The sequence below is a fragment of the Macrotis lagotis genome, chromosome 6 (assembly GCF_037893015.1).
Source record: "Macrotis lagotis isolate mMagLag1 chromosome 6, bilby.v1.9.chrom.fasta, whole genome shotgun sequence".
In the NCBI taxonomy this organism is placed as follows: domain Eukaryota; kingdom Metazoa; phylum Chordata; class Mammalia; order Peramelemorphia; family Peramelidae; genus Macrotis; species Macrotis lagotis.
The window spans coordinates 169083642-169105399 of record NC_133663.1 but is presented as its reverse complement, the minus strand read 5'-3'; the positions used below and the strand labels follow the sequence as shown (position 1 = coordinate 169105399).

At 35.1% G+C, this 21758-nt stretch overlaps 1 protein-coding gene and 1 pseudogene across 1 annotated transcript; one reads left to right on the top strand and one right to left on the bottom strand.

The window, feature by feature from the left end:
* The first annotated feature begins 682 nt into the window (after positions 1–682).
* CCDC168 (coiled-coil domain containing 168) lies at positions 683–14706 on the top strand. The gene is made up of 4 exons (XM_074191983.1): positions 683–1056; positions 1294–1330; positions 1427–1463; positions 8300–14706. Exons 1-4 carry the CDS (start codon positions 862–864, stop codon positions 14628–14630), a joined length of 6600 nt encoding a protein of 2199 aa, XP_074048084.1. The 5' UTR covers positions 683–861; the 3' UTR covers positions 14631–14706.
* LOC141492385 (U6 spliceosomal RNA) lies at positions 5208–5307 on the bottom strand (annotated as a pseudogene).
* Positions 14707–21758: the final 7052 nt, after the last annotated feature.

Sequence of the window (21758 nt, the reverse complement as noted above, 5' to 3'; positions counted from 1 at the left end):
TGCTTGAAGCTTGGGTCATTTTATTTTTGACTTTATATTCCCAGAATTTTTTGTTTAATAAATGCTTGTTAGTCAATTTAAAGAATGATTGACTTCAGGTGCTTATTAACTCTATGACCCTTATACAAGTCACTCAACCTCTAAAGGTTAAGTGGAAAAAAGGAAATTACAGACCACTCCAGTATCTTTGCCAAAAAAACCCTAAAGGGGAATCATGAAAATTTGTAAAAGGCAAATAAATGGCACAATGGATAGAGTTCCAGGCTTGAAATCAAGATCTGACTTCAGATCCAGCTCCAGAATTTACTAGTTGGGTGACTCTGGATAAGTCACTTAACCCTGTTTGTCTCAGTTTCTTCATCTATAAAATGAACTGAAGAAGGAAATAGTCAACCACTCTAGTTCTTTGCCAAGAAAATTCTAAATACGGTCACAAAGAATAGAGACATGACTGAAAACAAGACAAGTTTTATGATACTTTCCGAAATCAGTAGGGTTTATTTTTCTAGATCTTCTAGGTTTTAATAGATTAGGGGACTAATGGTCCTGAATGTGTCTCTTGGTAGTTAGACTCATTTGATATGAGCCTGAGCTCATATCATATTTAGACCCACTATGACACGTTTCATACTACAACCAAGGCCAAGACCAATCACTGCTAGACTTGATAGCATAATAGATGTAGTGATACTTCCCTGTCAGAGCACTGACTGTGGTTATGAAAAATTGGCTATTCCAACTATGAGTGTTTGGGGGCATTCTAATTTGAGGATTTAAGAATGGAACATCATCCCCAAACTATTATATTATATTACTCTAAAAAGCTGATATTGTTGAGTTTAGGGAGGAGAGATAACAATAATGGAAGAAGAAGCATTTGATATATTATGGGACTATCTTGAGTCCTGGGGTTCTGTCTATGACTGGAAAGTTGTTTTTGTCATAACCTTCCTGGTCGTTTCTTTTGAGCTACTCTTCCTGGAACTTTGTAGGACTTGTCAGAAAAAGAGTTCAAAAGGAAATATCCAGAGGGAAAGCAGCTCAGATTCTTTGGAGGTAAGAGTCAATGTGGTGAATTTAAGGAGAGGAGGTTTATTTTGTTGTCTCCAATTTGATTAAACATCCAAGTCAGAAATCTTGGTTATTTTTGTCACTTTTTGCTGATATACTTATTTTGAATCTATCACTAATAGGCAGCTTGCTCCTACCCCTTTCAAGTCCACCAACTTCATATAAAAATAGAAAAGCACATTGGTTTACTTTTCTAACTCATCACTTTCTTCTTTAAAATAGGAGGAAGAAAATCCTTTCCTGAAAAACTTGGGATATGGTAAATATAGTGCCATTTTGACAACTTCCTATTTGATATAAAACATACCCTAATTGAGCTATCTTATTAATTGATTTTTCCCCTATTTGCCTATAGAGAACTGGCCATGTACTCAATTACCTCCAGAAAGAAGGTAAGTGAAACATCTTGGCATTAAGCTACATTAGCCAATCTTTGTCAAATTTTATTCATTTTTTTATTTTCAGAAAAGGTTTTCAATTCTAAGATGTTTAGGGATGTAATTAAAAAAATGGTTATAATATGAGGAATAGCAATTGTAAGGATACAACCTTTGTGGCACCACTGCAACTTTAAAAAAGCAGTCTATTTACTTTTTTTTTAACTAAAAGCACTATATTTATTTGTAGAACCATTACTTTTTCAACAGTTTCTGAAGTAGTATGTTACACTGATTTTTTTTAAATTCTAAATCTACCCATTTTGAAACTTCTACCCACTCATCCTAGTTCTGCTTTCTGGCAACAAGCAAACCAAAACTAATTTCTTGATAAACCTGAATTTTGTCTTTTCTAGGCTAGTCATTCCTATTCATTCAATCAATTTTCACAAACTATTCACAGATCTTTCACTTAACCTAGTTCCTATCTTTCCATTTTCTAGCATATACATGTTCTTCCTAAAATATGTTTACTCAGAACTGAAACAATACTGCAGATTAGTTCTGATCATGGTGGGATAGAAGTATTTTTTTAGTATAAGACCTAGGTCTCTTTTTTTGAAAACTTATTTTTATTTTTAAAATTATCTATAAAGATAGTTTTCAATATTCATTTCTGTAAGATTTTGAGTTCCAAAATTTTCTTTCTTTCTTTCCTCCCTCCTTACCAAGACATTAAGCAATCTGATATAGGTTTACATGTCTAATCACGTTAAACATATTTCCACATTAGTCTTGTTGTGGAAGAAGAATCAGAACAAAAAAAAGGAAAAATCACAAGAAAGAAAAAAAGCCAAAAAAGGGGAAAATAGTATTCTTTGACCTGCATTCAGACTCCATAATTCTTCCTCTGGACATGGTTTTTCCATCATGAGTCTTTTGAAATTGTCTTGAATTGCTGTATTGTTGAGAAGCGCTAAATCAATCCTAATTAATTATTGTACAAAGTTACTGTTACTGTGTACAATGTTCTCTGGTTCTGCTCACTTCTCTCAGCATCAGTTCACTTAAGACTCTCTAGGTTTTTCTGCTCATCATTTCTTATAGCAAAATAGCATTACATTACATTCATATAACATAACTTGTTCAGCCATTCCCCAATTAATGGTCATCCCCTCAATTTCCAATTCATTGTCACCACAAAAAGAGTTGCCATAAATATTTTTGTACATGCAGATTCTTTCCCCTTTATTCTGAACTGGGTTACAAACTGATTAGTAATCTGTCAAAGGATATGCAGAGTTTGTCCTTTGGGTACCATTCCATTGCCACTTCCATGCCCTTCCTCTGCTTTTGTCATTCAGCTAGATATCACATCTTCAACCTCATCTCCTTTGGAATTCACACCATTTGATTTTATTGCCCTTTCCAGACTCTTGGTGCTATCATCAAAAAGCTAAGTCACTTTTTGATTTAAAAAAAATGTTCAGCTCATAAGTATTTACTTTCACTTCTATCTTTCCTCCAATTGAAAAAAAGAAAAAAAAAACCTTTGTAACAGTTATACATAGTCAAGCAAAATAAAATTCCATGTTATCCAGGTCACTCTTTGTTTTTCGTTAAGAAGCTCAACACCTCCCACAGACCTCACCATTTTTATCAATCTGCAACTCAAGGAACAATCCTTATACCTGATAACCAACTGGTCATATCTGCTTTAGAGCCATTTGCATGCATACTCAGCTCCAGTTCAGTGGTCAATTCAAAGGCTATTTTTCATCATATAATAAGCACACAGGAAACAGTTACAAAACACTGAATGTGTTTTGAAGTGGAGAGGCACTTTTTGTGTATTTGACAATATTCTGGATAGCCCTGTGATGCAGAGGAAGATGTTATTTGATAATCTAAGTGTCTTTTTTGGAGAAGAGAGAAACACAAATTGAGACTGTGAAGGAAGAAGGGAGAAGAGATTTCCCCCTGACCATGGGATATCTGGGGGGAACATCCAGAAGCAGTCTTTTTTTTAATAGGTTTTTCAAGGCAAACGGGGTTAAGTGGCTTGCCCAAGGCCGCTTAGCTAGGTAATAAGTGTCTGAGACGGGATTTGAACCCAGGTACTCCTGACTCCAGGGCTGGTGCTTTATCCACTGCGCCACCTAGCTGCCTCAACCAGAAGCAGTCTTACCAAAAACTACATGCTTTCAGAACTGGATCCTCACTGACCAATTCCCCCTTACATTCTCCTCCCTTATAAAATTTGCTATTTAGGTCAATTGACAAGTGCATTTGGCATGCTATGTTTCTTTCCCCAATCCAGAACAGTCCTCTGAAGTCCTGGGGAGGCATAAGCAGCCTTTTCTATTGTTTTCTAAAGGCTAAAGAGAAATCAGTCAGTGTGGCACAGATTTAAACAATCCTGCACATGTAAGCAAAAATCATAATTGTCTCCACTTGCTGAGTTATATAAAACAAGTGAAAACAACCATGTTGTTGCTTACTGAGTTCTCACCAAAGGCCTTAAATCTGAAAATGGGCTTCCCCAACCCAAAGGCACTGATGGAAAAAGGCAAAGAAAATAGTTTTCATTTCAGAAAAAAGCCTGGTCCCTGTCTTTCCAGATAACTTGGAATTCTTCTCACAGGTATTTAGGAACTGGGTCCAGCTAGAAACCAACCCCTCCTCTTCAGGTGAGAAACTAGAATGCCTGCTTGAAAACTCTTCCATGATTCCTCTAGTGCATTAAGCCAGTGAGGGTCTGGGCAAAATTTCCAGGTGTCCCTTGATATGTGAGGTGCAGTTTCCTTTGTGATCAGGCAAATTAAAGTGCAAATTTTAAATCTTTGATTTTTAATTAGTGAATTCAAACTATTTCCATTTAATTTTATACATGTTACATTTGTTTTATCTTATTTCTTGTATTAATATGGTCTTAATATTCAAAATGAATACTTTGATTTTTTAAAATGGACTCTCCTTTTCTTCTTTGATATTATTTGTGATGACATTGTCAGAATTTTGTTTTCTAAAAACTCCTAATTCTCTTAGAGGCTCAAATGTGTAATATAGAATCATGGGTATCTTTTTCCTAAACATTTTAAAGATTTTGGATGCTTATCTGTGCATTACTTTTCATTGCTAGTATCAATTCTAAGATGGCATGATCACTTTTTCTTGTTTCCCATTACTACTACTTTACAGAGCAATTCTTTTTTAATGGTCAGAATGAAGTGTCTCTAACTTCTTAGAAAGACAACAGGGAGTCAGTCTAGCTGTTAACTAGTTTGGGTCTTTAAAAAACAGGAGGAATGGAATTGGAAGAATCACATAGGTAAGGGGTCCTCAAAAGGCACCTTTAGCAGCCAAGAAGTCTTCTTTGTCTCTGATCATCCCACTCTACTTTTTGGCAGTTTATTACTCAGGTTTTTTGCAAGGCAAATGAGGTTAAGTGGCTTGCCCAAGGCCACACAGCTAGGTAATTAAGTGTCTGAGACTGGATTTGAACCCAGGTACTCCTGACTCCAACGCCAGTGCTTTATCTACTACGCCACTTAGCCGCCCCTAGTTTATTACTCAGGTTAATGTTTGTTACCTACATTTATAATTGAAGGAAATGATAAGTTTTGCTTAGTGATTAGTGACACTAAAGATGTATTTGTACCCATGTAAGTTTTTCAGATGCCTTGAAATCTGTCCACTAAATTCTTGGGTTTCTGTGTACCTCAGGTTAAGAATCTCTGTTTTAGAACTATCACTCCAACTAATATGGAATGCTTCAGGAATTTGTGTACCATACTTGCTCAAGGGTCCTGCTAATCTTCTCTGAATCATTCTAGTTTTATATGCCACTGCACAAAGTTCCCATGGACTATTTGTGCCCGACCTGTGGTAGAGCATTCTGAGCTCATATTGGTCTGATCAGCCACAGTTGGCACACTGTAATTTGCCTTAAACATAGTGATGTCATTTTGGTTTTCTCCAATAACGAAGCAAAAGAACCAAGTCCAGATGATTCTGCGTTTTATGCTTTAATCTGCTTCCTGGATTTCTCTTTGGATGCATTGCTTTCTTAGCCTGGTAAACTTAGAAACTCATTCTCCCTAGGCCTTCTGCCTCTCTATCTTATGACATTATTTCCCCTTAGTCTTGAGAAAGTCTTGGCTACCTAACTTCATATGTTCTTTGCCTAGTTATGATACCTGTCATGGAAATTCTAACAGATTAAGGGAGTTAGAAGTAGGATATACTACCTTTTATTAGTGGGGTTCTTTTTTTTCCCTCTTTCCTTTCTTTTCCTCTCTTACTATCTAAAACATTTATACACAATCTCCTTGTACTGAGATATTTTCTAACAATATCACTGACAAAGGCATATATAATTTTAAAACAGTATATAAAATTTTAAAACCCAATCTGAAGTAATGGAAAGTTCAAATAAAACATTATAAAAGGAAATATAAATTTATTATTTCCCTTGACTATTTTGGAATGCAATGTAATTTTTTTTTAGATTTTTGCAAGGCAAATGGGGTTAAGTGGCTTGCCCAAGGCCACACAGCTAGGTAATTATTAAGTGTCTGAGGTCGGATTTGAACTCAGTTACTCCTCGCTCCAGGGTCGGTGCTCTATCCACTGTGCCACCTAGCCATCCCCATATAATTTAAAAAAATCATATAATATGTAGAAGGTCCTCAGTTTAGAGACTTTGATTAGGTCTTAAGTGTTATATTGTCTCAAAGCATTGTTTACATATTGTAAGTCCCCTGGAGATATCTGACATTAATGACCTTGATGGAGGAGTCTGGCAGTAAATTTGGCCTCTTCAAAAAGTGAAAGTTTGTAAGACAGTCCTAACTATCTTCCCAGATTTTGAGGATGGAGTGACAAGCTCAGCAGACTCTCAAAGTCTTCATTAGTTTATATGATCCCATTGCCTAGTCTTTCTGTATTCATATTTTTATGGTCAACTTAGGCAAACTATCCCTATCTTCTAACAAATGGCATTTTTATATAGCTCTTTAAAGATCTGTAAACCAGTTTACCTACCTTTTCTCATACAATCTTTACAAACAATTTTGTAACAAAAAAGAAATATGGGTATAATTAGTATTATCTGCATTTTACAGATAAGAAAACTGAAGTTCTGAGAGAGTTTATAATTAGCCTGTATTCATTCAGTTAATAAACATCAGAGGCAGGATTTGAATCTACATCTCTTCTGAATCTAAGTACAATATTGTAATCATGTTAGTTCTCCTATATTTCTATAATCTGTTCTTTTTTAAATAGGCTACTCTATAATTGTCTAATTGCATTTGCCCAGTGATTTAACTTGCTGAGGTCATTCTTTATATTAAGTAGGCATGCTACTCATGCCTACTTAACATTCATCAGATATGATTCAAGGCAATGTGTCTTTAATAAACCTTAAATTTCAATAAAATGCTATTATTACCATTTCTTCTCATGTTTAGTGGAGTTAGAAAAATACCTTACCTGTCTTACATTTAGGACTTTAAAAAAAAATCTGAAACATTTATATGTAAACTCCCTGTGTTGAGAGAACTGTCATCTGTATCATTTCTGAAATTTGTAGAATATTAGATTATAGTACTAATTTAAATTGATTTGATTGGAGGCAGAGACCAACTCAATTAGGGAGTTCAAATTTGAACATTTTGTTATTTTTCCACTTTATGCAATCACTCAAACTAGTTTAGTAGTCTAGCATTCATTTAATCTATCCATTGGTGGTTTTGAGAGATCTCTAAGGATCTTGTTTTAATGAATGATTAGTATTTGACATGCCAACTCTTTTATTGGTGTAATAAGAAATACACTGATTTTAGAATCAGAGGAATTAAGATTATTAACTCTTTGACTTAGTAGTTGTAAAATTTTGAGAAAATTTTGACATTTATGTACTAGAGTGTGGATTTGAACTTATGTGCTCTGAAGCAGCAGAAAGAGCACCAGACCTAGAGTCAGGAAGACCTGAGTTCAAATATGATCTTAGACACTAACTTGTAAACCTGGGCAAGTCATTTTACCCTGTTTGTTTTAGTGTCCTCCTCTGTAAAAATGAGCTGAAGAAGGAAATGGCAAACCATTCTAATGTCTTTTCCAAGAAAACCTCAAATGTTGTCACAGAAAGTCAGACACAACTGAAATGACTCAACAATAACAATAGCTCATTCATGTTTATGTAGTGCTTTAACAAAAAGTAATCAAAAACAAGATTTCTGGAAATAAGTAGTATAAGTATTATTATTTCCAATTTACTGATGAGAAAATTGAGACTAAGAGTAGTGAAATGAATTACCCAGGGTAATTAACAGTATAATAAAGCCAAAACATGAACAAAGATCAGGATGATATGAATGGCAAAAATGATATAATATAAAATATTCAACATCCTCTTTTTACTAGTAGGCCATACAGTAGGCTTCTGGAATATAATCTGAAAAATAAAATTCTATCAAAACTCCAAATTGAAATATAAATTAAAACTGAGTCAAAGTCAAACTCTTAATTTGATTTTACTGCACCATGCTGGATTGCCATATTCTCAACAACCATAGATTGATACAGATCCTGGTTTGTTTGTTTTTTAAACCTTACAATCTTGGTAGGGGGAAAATAAATTCTTGAAAATTTATAAAAATAATTCCTTTCACCTAATCAACTGATTTGTTGATTGAATAACAAATTCTTGTGTAATGTAGCTTAGCTTCATGCTTTAGTTATTTTGTAAATTTGTTACTTTCATAGTTTTTTCCTTAATCAGAGCATACCTAGATTAGAAAGATGTGCCATGTGACTCTATGTACACATTCTGTATTTTCTTATAGATTTGGAGCTTTATCAAAAAATCAACTTCTTTCTTCACTTGACCCCCAGAATACAGAAGCCATCATCAATGAAATGCTTTCAGGTTCATATAATACATGGTCTGGGACTAGTGAAAGTCAATTAAGTTGGCCAAGTGTGAGTGGAAGTCGACTGTCATTTTCAAGTGAAGCTATTTCATCTCCTTCGGTTTTAAATTTAGTACAGAGAAAGCCCCCTCCAAACCATGGGAGATTTTCTCATGTTATGTTTGAATCTCCACTAAACTCCACTTCATCAAGAAAATTATTACCAGTAAGGAAAATGCGTGTAAATAAAAATAAGAATGTACGATTTTCTTCTGATCATAACTTTTTCAGAAAATCCAAGATAACAGTAGAAAATGATGACCTAGACTGGACACCATGCCCTTCAGCTCATTTATATCTTCCTAGAAACCAAATTAAGCTTCTAGAAGAGAATTTGAAAAATCAAATCCCTTCAAAATCTCAGCCTGTATTAAAGATTAAAACTACTTATCAAAGCTCCAGCTTTGCCAAATTGAATCAAGCACCGCTGTACCCATTTGAAAAAATTTCTCATAAAAGAGGGAAAATGACCCCAGAGTCATCATTTCATAGCTATGATGATAACAGGTCCAAAATTTTTGTCCGTTCTCAGGCTTCATCACAATCTGAAGTTTCAGTCCAGACTGAAATCCCAAACCAGGACCAAGATAGTAATCAGATCCAAAACAACATAAATATCCAAACTTCAGTAAAAGTCCAAGGGTTTTCAAAGTTCCAGAATTCTTATTATGAGAAGCAGGAACAATTTACAACTAACTTTTTAGATCAAAGTCCACCAATTTTATCTCTGAGAAGTGATGAAGCAGTAAATCCACATTTACTAAATATTATGAAGAATCTAAACATTTTAAATTCAAAGGAAGAGCTGCAAGAGTGTTCAGTAGTGCCTAGTACTTGTGTATCTATCTCATCTCAAAGAAAGTACAAAAATGAAATGTGTTCAACAAACTTGAAAAGTACAATGCGTCCCAGAATTATAAGTCTCAAGGCAAAAAAAACTCCATTTTCACACCTATTTAATAACCCATATTATAGTACATTAGCTACTAAAAGGAAATTGGAATGTAACATTGGAAAAACATATAGTATTTATGAAATGAATCTATGGAACATCTTACCAGATTCAGCCTTGAGAACTCTACGGGTTTCTGTGCCCAACTCATATATTGGTCATTATAGAGGAAGGACAAGGGTAGATAAGTTAGGAGGCACAAAAATCAAACCTCCTTCACAGGGACAGAACAAAAAGTCACCAGAGAAGATATATGCACAGAAAACGCCTCAATCATTGAAAAATAAATGTGAATTTAAAAAAACAGCAGATACCTGTACACTTAGTTCAGAGTACTCAGATGACAAAACACAACAAAGCCAAGACACTGATATAATCAGAGCAAACAACAAAGAAAACATTTGCCCACCATATACAACTAAGACAGAATTTCTTGCTTTAGAGCAAGTTACCCCCCAAACCAAGTATACACATCAAACTGTTTTGAATTCTATTTCTCCCCCCAAGAAGTTTTCATTTCAAGTTGAGAAGGCAAATAAAATACACGATACAAAGAAAATAAATTATGCTATTGACCCAAAGACTTGTGAAATGTCAAATTTACTGGGAAAGAAAGAACCAAATAAAACGAACATGTATGGGTATGACTGTTCCAGATCTGGAAAAAGACTTAAATTACAGAAGACTCTGCATCCAAGAGTGGTATTAAAATCTTTTCTCTGTTCTATTTTTGCTCCACTTCAAAGTGAAAAACAGAAGAAAAGAGAAGCATTAGGGGAAGACGTGGACAAAATAATACAAGATCAATCTCAAGAAGCAGAGGTGTCATTAAGTAAAGTCAAGAGTGAACCTCTACTTGACTTGAAAGGGGGTTCCAGTCTCCAAACTGCACCCTCCCAAGAAGAAGAATCACTAATTAAGGCACAGCAGGTAGAGTGTGTTGGCCCAAGAGATTGCATGACCCAGACAGAATATGCAAATCAGCAAGAATGTTTCACTACCAATAAGGAGGAGCAGCAGGACCAAAATTGTTTACCAATAACAATTTCAAAATCTCAGAGTGATAAGTCCTGTATACCTTCACTTAAACACACATCAGAAGAAACCTTGGAAAAATCAAAAAAATCAGTATGTCCTCCAAGTTTTGAAGAAATCGAAGGATCACTTGAGAGTCACATAAAAACAACAGATATTTTACAAGCTATCCATACCACTTTTCTCAGTTCCCCTAAAATTAAAATCAAATATGTAAAAATAATGAAAGACAATAATAATTCAGTATGTATTCCTCTAATTTGTGAAGAAATCAAACAGTCTGAGTCCAAAGTAGAAACTGAAATTGATTCAAAATGTAGGAACACGACCATGTCCAATCCATGTCCAGGTACAATGGACATGCAAATAATGGAAGACATTAAAAATGTAATACCATCTCCAGAAATAAAAAATTCTGAATTTTGTGGAATAAATGAAATTGATTCAAATCTAGCAAAGTCAAATACAGATCTAAAGACAACCACAGCAGAATCAGTAATTGATGTTAACAGTTCAGAGTGTTGTGTTCCAGTTTGTGAAGAAATCAACTTATCTCTTGAGAAACAGCCAAAATCTGAAGACTCTTCAGAATCAAACATTACCTCCAAGCCTTATTCTTGCTCAGGAGAAAATGTAAAAGAGTCAGTGGCTTATTTGGTTTCTGAAAACATTCCAAAGTCTTCTGATCACATTTCAAAATCTGGTGATGCACCTTCAGATGAATCAAATTCATTATCTTTAAATTGTGAAGAAAAAGTCAAAAAGTCCCTTAGAACCCATAAAACAACAAAAAATATTTTAGAATCTATCTTTAATTTTACACCCAGTCAAAACTCCAGGAAAATGAAAACTGTACAAGGAAAAGCAGACATGAACAATTTACATTCTGCAGTTGGTCAACTTTCAGATTCATCTATTTCCCTTCCTCCTGAAAAAAAATCAATACAAACACTAGAAGATGTGAAAAAATCAGTATGTTCTCCGATTTGTGATGAAATCATAAAGTCCTTAGAGTCTCATATCACTGAAGCTGTTTCAAATTCTATAGATGCTTCTGCTCATAGTCCATGCTCCATTAAAAAGAAATCAGTAGAAGTCATATTGGATTTGAAAAAAAAATTATTTTCTCTTCCAATTCCTGAAGAAACAAAAAAGTCTCTTGAACGCTACATGAAAACTAGAGGTGTTATGGAGCCTAGAAGCACATCCATTCCTGTTTCACTTCAAAAAAAAATATCACAATTTTCACCAAACGTGAAAAAAACAGCATTTTCTCCTCCAGTCTGTGGAGAAATGCAGAGTTCCCTTGAGATTCGCCTAAAAATTCCTCCTAAGAGAAACTTGGAAATTGATAGAAAAACAGAGAAGCTTCCTAAGGAGGATACACTTCTTGTGAAAGAGGGTCACGAGCAAATTATGGCACATATCACAGAAGAAATGGTCTCTACACACCCTGGTGGAAGAAAGAAAAATTTTCTTAAGGCTGGAGACAATGTAGTAGATGGGAACGTCAAATCACAATTATCCTCTAACTCTGTTCTTGATAGGCTCACTGCTAATGAAAAAGCAAATCTTATTTTTCATTTCCATAAAAAGGTACTTGAATTGATTCAGGGAAGGATCCATAAAATAGTAATTGAATCTTACCAAAAATTATCTTCTCTCATCATACCATGTATTTCAAAAGAAGCTCACAGTGATAGGCGAGTATTTCCAAGATGTAGAAAATTAAACTTTATCCCTCAGGAAGAGGTTGATTCCATAGAGATGAACTTAAAGCACAAATATCTGATGTTTCTTTTTGGACTCCCTTTTAATAACCAGAATTCATTTAAGAAAAGCATTCCAAAGATTATAACTCCAATATCTGCAATGATGTATCAGAAATGTAAGGCTAAACATATTGAAAAAAATATGATAGTTATTAAAAGAGAAGTTAAGGAAAAATTAGAATCACACATCCGTGAAAAACAGAAACTTGGTTTTTCAAATTCACTCATGTGTTCCCCTTCCCAAAGCTTTATCCCCAGTCTTCCAAAAAACATATGTGGTCCAGAAGAAGGAAAAACTGTGAAAAGTGTCATCTCTTCACTGTTCATTGAAGATGAAACAAGGAGGAGTTTGCCATGTCATTTGGAAGAAATGGCAGCTGAACAGAAAGGTGGTATTCCCTCAAAATTAACAAAATGTGAGAATGCAACAAAAGAATTATTCCCTGTCAGCAGTATGAATGCAGTGATTGTTAACAAATTAAATGTCACAAATTACATCAATAAAAACATTGAACAAGCTGTGGCGGTCAATATGCAGTTAAGGTTAAATCAAAAGTCTTTATATATGCCTGCTGAAAATAAGAGAGGATCGCTGCCTCTAGTTTTCCAGAGATTCACAACCAATGATTTAAAAAAACTTGTTATACATTTTTTAGTGAAAACATTAGAGGTCAAAATGAATATGATTCCTGGAGTAGTGGAAGAATCCATTAAAATGGTAAATAATCAGGTCCAAAGAAAATCTCGATTAGACTCAGTTTATCCTACTAATAAAATCACAAAGTCAAGGAGCACAAAATTGCCATTTATGGAGCCCAATTGTCTTCATCAAATAATTCTTAATTTACAACACAAATATCTTATGTTTCTCTTGGGTCTTCCTGGTGAGGCATTGTCCCCCACAGTAGCTATTCCCCCTAGACCTAAGCTTAATAAAAAATGTAAGACTGTAAATGATGTTGGAAGTCAAATTCACTTGTCTATTGATAAAGAGAAATTAGAAGAACACATGTCTTTCAAAAAGCAGAACCCCTATAAAGTGCCTCCATCAATTATAAAATCACTGAGGTCATTTACAGTATCACTTTGGCCTTCTGAAGACATTCCTACAGTATTGGACAACAGGACAAATTCAGGAAAAAACCTTTCTCTTAATTGCTCCAGCACTGTTCTTGACTTTCAGTGTTTAACACAGAAAGATAGTGAATCTTCCTCTAGAAAACATCCAGAAGAAGAGAAACTCAATGACTGTTTCAAAACATCTCCAAAGATAAACAAAACTACCCCTGGTCCTCCAAAAGCTACACTAGCAAATATTGATAGCTCTGTGGACTCAAAAGTATCTGACCTTCAGAAAGTGAAGGGAGCTGAAGTAAATGTTGATAGTGATAACTTAAAAGCCCCCTTTCCCAAGTCTAAAGATTCCATTCAAATTGAGGAAAACGTCCAGGGATCTGTTGAATTAAAGAACTCTCCACCTCCTTCCAAGGAAAAAGAAGATATAGAAATGCATTTCCAGACACCAACTGTGATCTTTAGGACTTTTAAAAAATCCTGGGAAAATGTACCTTTATCAGAAGGTGGTCCTGTAAGCCAGGATCAGAAGGAAATATATTTTGACATTCCATTTAAGTTAGAGGAATTCAGTTCTTTGAACAAATTCAAGACAAAACAAGTCAAGAATAAAACAAAGCCAGTTTGCCAGAAAGGAAATTTAATTCCTCAAAATAATCAAGCTTCTGCAGGGCAAAACTCCCTTATATCACTACCTTACTATAAAACTCATCAACATAGAAAAAGGAAATTGCACCCTAAAATTAATTCACCTTATTTGTTGTCAGATAGCTCATTAGAAACTCAATCCATGACAAATTCATTACTCAGAGAAGAGAGGCTTCCAAGGAAGACATGGAGTCATTTAAGCTATCCGTTGGCTTCCCTAAAAGACTCAAGCATCAGACTGAGATGCAAAAAAAGTAATGAGAAAATTATTCTAAGTTTGGACAAAAAAGATGAAAAGAAGCATAATGTTGAACTGCCCAAAGAGAAGGCTATGAAAATGGATCATTCTTGCAATTTTACAGAGACTAAAAAGAAACAGAAAATACAAGAGAAAGTATATGACTTTGATTTAGAAAATCTAGAATGGCATTCTTTAAATAAACCTAAATCAAATTTAAAACATCAGCAGGAAAATAATAACTATTTTAATTTTAGGAGAAAAAACACCCAACCTTTTTTTTATGCCTGCACACTAGCAGATACTCCAGGGAACAAATCTAAGACTATTCGCTGGAATATCCCCCAAAATACTTCTGGACACAGTAAGTTTAGAATTCCCTTGGTAGCAAAGTTTTCAAATCCAGAGAAAATATGGAGTTCATCAAAGAAGTTTTTGGAGTCAGTCTCAGGGCCCTTTAACTTATGCCCAGTCCATCAAAAATGATACAAACCATATTTAGACCTCTCACTGATGAGTACATGCTGTCAAATCATGAAGTAATAAAACCAAGTAAAATCCATTTTTTTCTTGATGGAGTGTTTAATAAATTGATTGTACAAATCACATATATTTAGTTGCTAGTGGGGGCTGATGAGTAAGACTGAATCTGGGGAGTTCTTAGGCATCATTAGAAGAAACAAATATGATATTGGAAGGACTTCCTGAGAGCTCAATAATTCTGGTACTCTGGTGGAAACTAATTCACTCTGAATTGGATTATGGCCACAGAATGCTCATTAAATTCTATTTGCAGTTGATAACATCTTAACCATCCTCTAGTTGGTGCAAGCTTTTGCATGACATAACCATATACTGTTCTCAGTTTCCACAGAGTTAAACTAGTTAGATTAAGTGACTAAGGAGGTGCTTTGCAAACCTGTATATACTCTTATGACCTTTATCATGCATAATTCAACACTGGTTTTATGCCACAGACTATTGAGAGAGTAGTGGTCAACAGAGCTCTGAGACCAAAGTCAGAAAAACATGAATTCAGATCTGACCTTAGACACTTAAATTGAGTAGCTAGATGGCACAGTGATAGAACACCAGTCTTGGAATCAGGAGAACAGGAATTTGAATCCAGCCTCTGACACTTACTAGCTGTGTGACCTTGGACAAGTTACTTAACCCTGATTGCCTCACTTCCAGGGCTATCTCCAGTCATATCTGGCCACTGGACCCAGGTGGCTCTGGAGGAGAAAGGTGAGGCTGGTGACTTCGCGCAGCACCTCTTCATTCAAATACAATTCTTCTGTTTGTCATGACATCACTCCTTCTGATTGACATGGCATCACCTGCCATCTCCCTAGTTTTCTTTGAAAATGAAGGACAAGGGGCAGCTAGGTGGCACTGGGGTGGCTAGGTGGTACAGTGGATAGAGCACCAGCCCTGGAGTTAGGAGTACCTGAGTTCAAATCTGGCCTCATACACTTAATAATAATTACCTAGCTGTGTGGTCCTGGGCAAGCCACTTAACCCCATTTGCCTTGCAAAAAACCTAAAAAAAATGAAGGACAAACATTATTTACTATTATTATTATTATTATTATTATTATTATTATTATTATTAGACACTTAAATTAGCTATGTGACCCTGAGCAAGTCACTTATCCTCTCTCTCTGCCTCAGTTTCACCATGTGTCAAACAGATAATAACATTTACTTCCCAGGGTTGTTGAGAGGATCAAATGAGACAATTTTGTAAAGTTCAGAATAAAGTTTTATAAAGAACACTGCCTGGAAGATAGTAGATGCTTAATAAATACTTGTTTAAAAAAATTGAAATGCTTTCTAATGAACAGGGGTTAGAGGTATGCTTTATCTGATAGAATCCCAGGTTGATGCCAACTGAAGTGGTTAAGAGGACTTAAAGAGAAAGAGAAATAATATGATTTTAGGATATGTTGAACATGAATTTGAGGAAAGGACATGGGTAAAACAAATGCAAAGACAGAGAGGAAATACGATGACCATTGAGGCAGGGAGAGTCTTATTCTGCATTTGATCTGACATTGACTATATCTGGATACTCCATTAGCAATGAGACTATTCCAACTTCACCACCTACTTGCTGTTCCTTGTACAAATCACACCACGTCCCAACTCTGAGCATTTTCACTGACTGTCCCCTACCACCCCCCGCCCCGAGACAGCTTTTTATCCTTATTCTGCCTTTTGGAAGTCTCAGCTAAAATCCTGCCTTCTTCATGAAACCTTTCCCAGTCCTCCACGTTGCTAATGCCTTCCCTATCAGATATATGTGTGTGTGTGTGTGTGTGTGTATTATATTTATATGCATATTTGTATCTATATTATATCTATCTGTTTACTTGCATACATACATAGTCTATATATAGGTGTGTGTCTGTGTTTATTAGTCATTTTAAGGTTGTCTTCCCATTAGATTGTGAACTCCATGAGAGCAGTTGTCTTTCTTTATATTCACAGTACTTAGCACAGTACCTGGAAAACATAGTAGGCAATTAATAAATATTTAGTAACCTGACTTGATGAATAAACTTGTAAGAGATGGTGAATGGGGGGAGAGGATTAATTCTACATAGCTCAACCAATGAACATGAAATAGTAGAAAGAGGATCAGAGATTCCTGCATATAATGCCATTTTAATAGAAAAATAATGGTATCAAAAGTTAGGGCCACTTACTTTATGTAATTTCCTTGTAAACTGTGAGAGGATCAGCATTTAAGAATTATGTTTTACTATTCATTTTTTTTAAATTTTGAATTTAAAATTATCTTTCTCCCTCACTCACCTTATTGAGAAGGCAGACAATTTGACATTGGTTTTATGCTTGTAGTCAATCAAATATATCTTTCCTTATTAGTTATCCTGTGAAAGAAAATACCAACCAAAAATTAAAAAGAATGTTTAAAAAATAATTATGTTTTACTATATGAAGCCCTTTCACTCACCCCTGGAGGAAAGGAGAGAAGCATCTGAGGAAACTAGAAGTGCTTATGAATATAAACCGTTTGAACTTAAAGCTCCTATGGTAGTATTTAAATATGTATGATATATGAGTGCTAATTTAAAACAGATAAGTAATTATACAAATACATGCCACTTTTATCAGAATTAATTGTCTCCAAGGGGGACTGCACTGTTCAGTTTGTGACTTCTGGGGAGAGAAAGGTTATGGTTGAATGTTTGCTTCTTCCATCATGTATCACCACTCCTAGGGTCATATTGGATTATATCTTTTCCCTGGTCACTTTTTTTTTAACTAATTACATTTTCTTTCCAGATTTTTGTTCTTTGCTGCTCCTCTACATTGGAAAAACAAAAAAGTGAAATCCTGGTTAAAAACATGTATAGTCTAGCAAAAGAAATTTCCTAATGGAACTTGATTTAAAAAAGTTCCAATCCATATTCTTAATCCATCATCTCTCTAGCAGAAATTGTGTAGCCTGTTTCATCTCGAGTCCTTTGGTATTGTTATTTGTCATTGTGTTTATCAGAGTTCCAGTCTTTTTTTTGTTTGCCTTCCTGATATTGCTTTTATTGTGTCAGTTGAACTCTTGGTTCCACTCACATCATTGTGCATTAATTCATTCAAGTCTCCTCCAATGTTTCTCTGAAATAATTTCCATCATTTTTTCCAGCAAAATAGTATTCCATCACATATGTAGTTGATAACTTGTTCAGCCATTCTTCACTTTAGGAAAACCCTCTCGATTTCCAATCCTTTGCTCCCACAAAATATTTTTGTACATATACGGATCCTTTTCCTCTTTCTTTGATCTCATAGAAATGGTATTGTTGGAAAAAAGAATGTAGACAATTGTTGGAAAAAAGAATGTAGACAATTTAGCAGCTTTTTGGGCATAGCTTCAAATTGCTGAAACAGTTTACAGCTCCACCAACAGTGAATTAATATATTTGTTTTCCCATAGCCCCTTCAGCATATGTCTTTCTCCTGTTAATGTGTATTTCCTGTATGGGCACTCTGGATAAGAGGAAACTTCCATTAATACAAATCATAATCTATTTATGATGTTGGTAAATCCTAAAGAGCTGTTTGAGGTTAAGTGGATTTCTTATGATGGCATATCCAGTGAATCTTGGAGTATCAGAATTCAGGAGCTCTTGACTTCAAGCTCAGAACTCTATCCATTAGGTCACATTTTCTCTGTAAGTAAACATGCTTATCAGCAAAACACATTTGAATCCAAAGGGAACTTGAGTGAAGGAAGAAACTTCTATGATTAATAAGTCCCTCCAATGTGAATGAATTTTTGGCTTTGCCTTGCACCCAGTCTTCAATTCCTCACATTTATTGTCTCCACATCCCTTAGATATGACCTAGGAGACTCACCTAGCTACATGTTTCCCATGGAAAAAAAGATGTCTTTCTCTCATCACAAAGGATTGGCTTGAAAATTGCATTAAAATTTTTGGAGCACCATGTGTGCCTGACTTTGACTTTATGCAATTTAGCTATGTGTTGTTGTCTCACACATGAATTATATAATTTTCATGTAATTATACTATATAATTAGATGAGTAGTTTATGATATATAGCTATCAGTTATACATATGCTCTCAGAATAAATTTGTACTGGTCACATGACTCCAGCTGCTATTCAACCTTCTTCTTACCAGCAAACCTTCCCTAACCCTGCATGCCACTCCCTGATGTCAGTATTATTGATCAGATTTTCTCAAAGACATCAAATAATCTATTGCAGATTACAGATTTCCAAATCCAGCCAGTGACATTCCTTTGTTGAATATAGATTTGCTCCTTTCCTTTTTATGGAATTATCCCTGAGCAATGTAGAATGCTTGCAGAATCTTAACTGTCTCTGACCCCTGAAATCATGCTGAGTTTTTTTCCGACATTTTCCCATTAATTGATTCATTTAGGATATCCTTATATGGATAATGGAAAAACAGAAAAATTTGTCAGGTACATGCCATAGGAAAGTAAGATTTAGAGATAATAGAGTAGGGTTGGCTTTGGAAGTATTGACAGCAAAACCCTCTATTGGTCACTGCTAATAAAATAGGAGCAGAAATATGACATTGTTAATGAAATATGCCAGCCAGAATGATGACCATTCTCACCCTGTCCCTTTGTTTCATATCGACTAGATTCTGTGTTGAATTTATATAGTGTGTACATGTAGACACATGAGAAGGGGGGGGTGTAGTTAAGAAAGCGGTACTATTTTGTTTGAAATTGAAGTGTTTCCTTTTTCTTTTCTTTTATCTTTCCCTCCCCTTCCCTTTTCCTTTCCCTTTTCCCTTCCCTTCCCTTGGAAAGAAATTTCTTCCATTGATTCAGATTGGCAACTCATCCCTAACCTATAATCCTAGAATGATGACCTCAGTGAAATGAGTAGTTAAGTGACTTTTCCAGGGTGACATAACCATTGGTCAAATGCAAGACTTGAACTCAAGTCTTCTTGGTTCCAAGACTGGTTCCTTTTCCACTATTCCATGTTGCCTTTCTTAAGTTACAATATACTCAGAAAGCTTTCCATTGCACAGACACATTCTGAAATCTTGAAACTGTTAATGTTGTATTTCTATATGGTATTATTGTTGAATAGAATCTGAATTTTCCTGATTTGGGATATTAAGTTAATAATCCATCAAGCAGTTAATCAGCATCCATTAGGCTCCAGGAACTGTTTAGGCACTAAGAATTCAACGGAAGACTCGCAACAATTCATGTAGCCTCTCCTGACATATATTAGCTATATGTCAATATAGACAATATGGACAAGTCAATCCTTCCCAGGAATTTTTTCTAAGATTAAGTGTAGAACACTTGTGGTGGAGAGAGGCTTTTCACTGAGAGCTAGCATCACTGATGAAAAGTGTGTGTCTGAGTGTGTAGTGGGTACAAATATATTGATTGTATTTACTAGCTTAGAATATTTTAATGTGTCTCCTACAACATGTTTCTTTTCTAAAAAAAATTATTTAAGGCAATGGGGTTAAGTGACTTGCCCAGGGTCACACAGCTAACAATTATTGAATGTCTGAGACTGAATTTGAACTCAAGTCCTCCCGATTCCAGGGCTGGTGCTCTATCTGCTGTGCCACCTAGCTGCCCATACATGTTAGTTTCTTTAAATAAATCTGACATGTTAGCAACAGCTGGGTTCGAAGAATTGATGACATTCTTACTAGGAATGAGTACATTAAGTACAAATCTAATAATGAGACCTATGTGAGCTCCTCAGGGAGTATCACACAATCCATCTTAGATTCTTGGCTTAAGTGATGACCTCTCATACCAGAAGTGTCTCTCTTCTATATTTATCCACAGTAACTAGAGGCTATATGGTTTCTTTCATGATAATACTTCTAATTTGATGATGATAGATGATGTTCTAAATTTATTCATATTTTCAAGGCTTTGATTTTATCTAGGTAATAGTCTAGATTGAGTTTTGGGTGGGCAGGTAGGTTGCATAGTGGATAGAGTCAGTAAGTCAGGAGTTAGGAAGACTCATCTTCATGAGTTAAAACTTGAACTGAGACACTTAATCGCTGTGTGACCCTGGGCAAATCACTTAACTCTGTTTGCCTTAGTTGCTTATTTGAAAAATGAGTTGGAGAAAGAAATGACAAATATCTCTAGTGTCTTTGCCAAGAAAACCTCAAATGAGATCACAAAGAGTTGGACATTACTGAAAAATGAGTGAACAACCTAGAGTTTTGGAAACAAGTATAGAAATGGTTCATGTGTTGTCTAGGAGGAACTAAGAATGGTAGTTTAACATGTAAAGATTCGAGCATAATGCACAACTGTCTACTAAACATAGAGTTAAAAAGATTTAAAATAAAATTAGGAAAAAAGAATAGAAAACTAACCAGAAATGTCCAGCAGTCTATCCTATAAAGGAGAATGAATTCCAGAATAGGAAACTTTATATTTTTTTATTTTGGGGGGAGCATGGCAAACAGGGTTAAGTGGCTTGTCCAAGGTCACACAGTTAGGTAATTATTACATGTCTGAGGCCGGATTTGAACTCAGGTACTCCTGACTCCAGGGTCAGTGCTCTATCCACTACGCCACCTAGCTGCCCCAGAAACTTTATATTGTAGTAAGCAAAATCTTCCCTGATGTTTGATGAATTGGAAATTTTGTGTTCAAATCCTTAAGTTCTGAGGTTCTTCCATGCTGCAGTTAATAGTAGAAGAGTAGGAGGTGTCTCTTAACTGATTCCAAAAGAAGTAACTTTATGGTGTATACTATTTTTTCTTTTGGTCCAGATCTGTAATTTAACTACTTTGGGAAATTCACAGTGTAGAATTTCCCTACACCAATATGGATTTATCATTTATCTTTAACTTACATAGGCATAAAAATTGACCTGATATATTGAAAGATAGTTAAACCACTTACTCAAGGTTTCACATCGGCCTGTGTCAAAGACAGGACCTGAACCAAAGTCTTTCTGACTCTATTATGTCATGATTCTACCGATGTATTGAGAACTTCCATGATTTTGACCTTAAAAACAATAATTAAACTAATTATGTATTGTTCTTGAGAATTTGTCCAAATAAGGGACAAACATCAATCTCC

Coding starts and splice junctions, on each gene's coding strand:
- CCDC168 (XM_074191983.1), top strand. CDS start 862: ATGGAAGAAGAAGCATTTGATATATTATGGGACTATCTTGAGTCCTGG. Junction 1,057..1,293: donor GCAGCTCAGATTCTTTGGAG/GTAAGAGTCAAT, acceptor TCTTTAAAATAG/GAGGAAGAAAATCCTTTCCT. Junction 1,331..1,426: donor CCTGAAAAACTTGGGATATG/GTAAATATAGTG, acceptor ATTTGCCTATAG/AGAACTGGCCATGTACTCAA.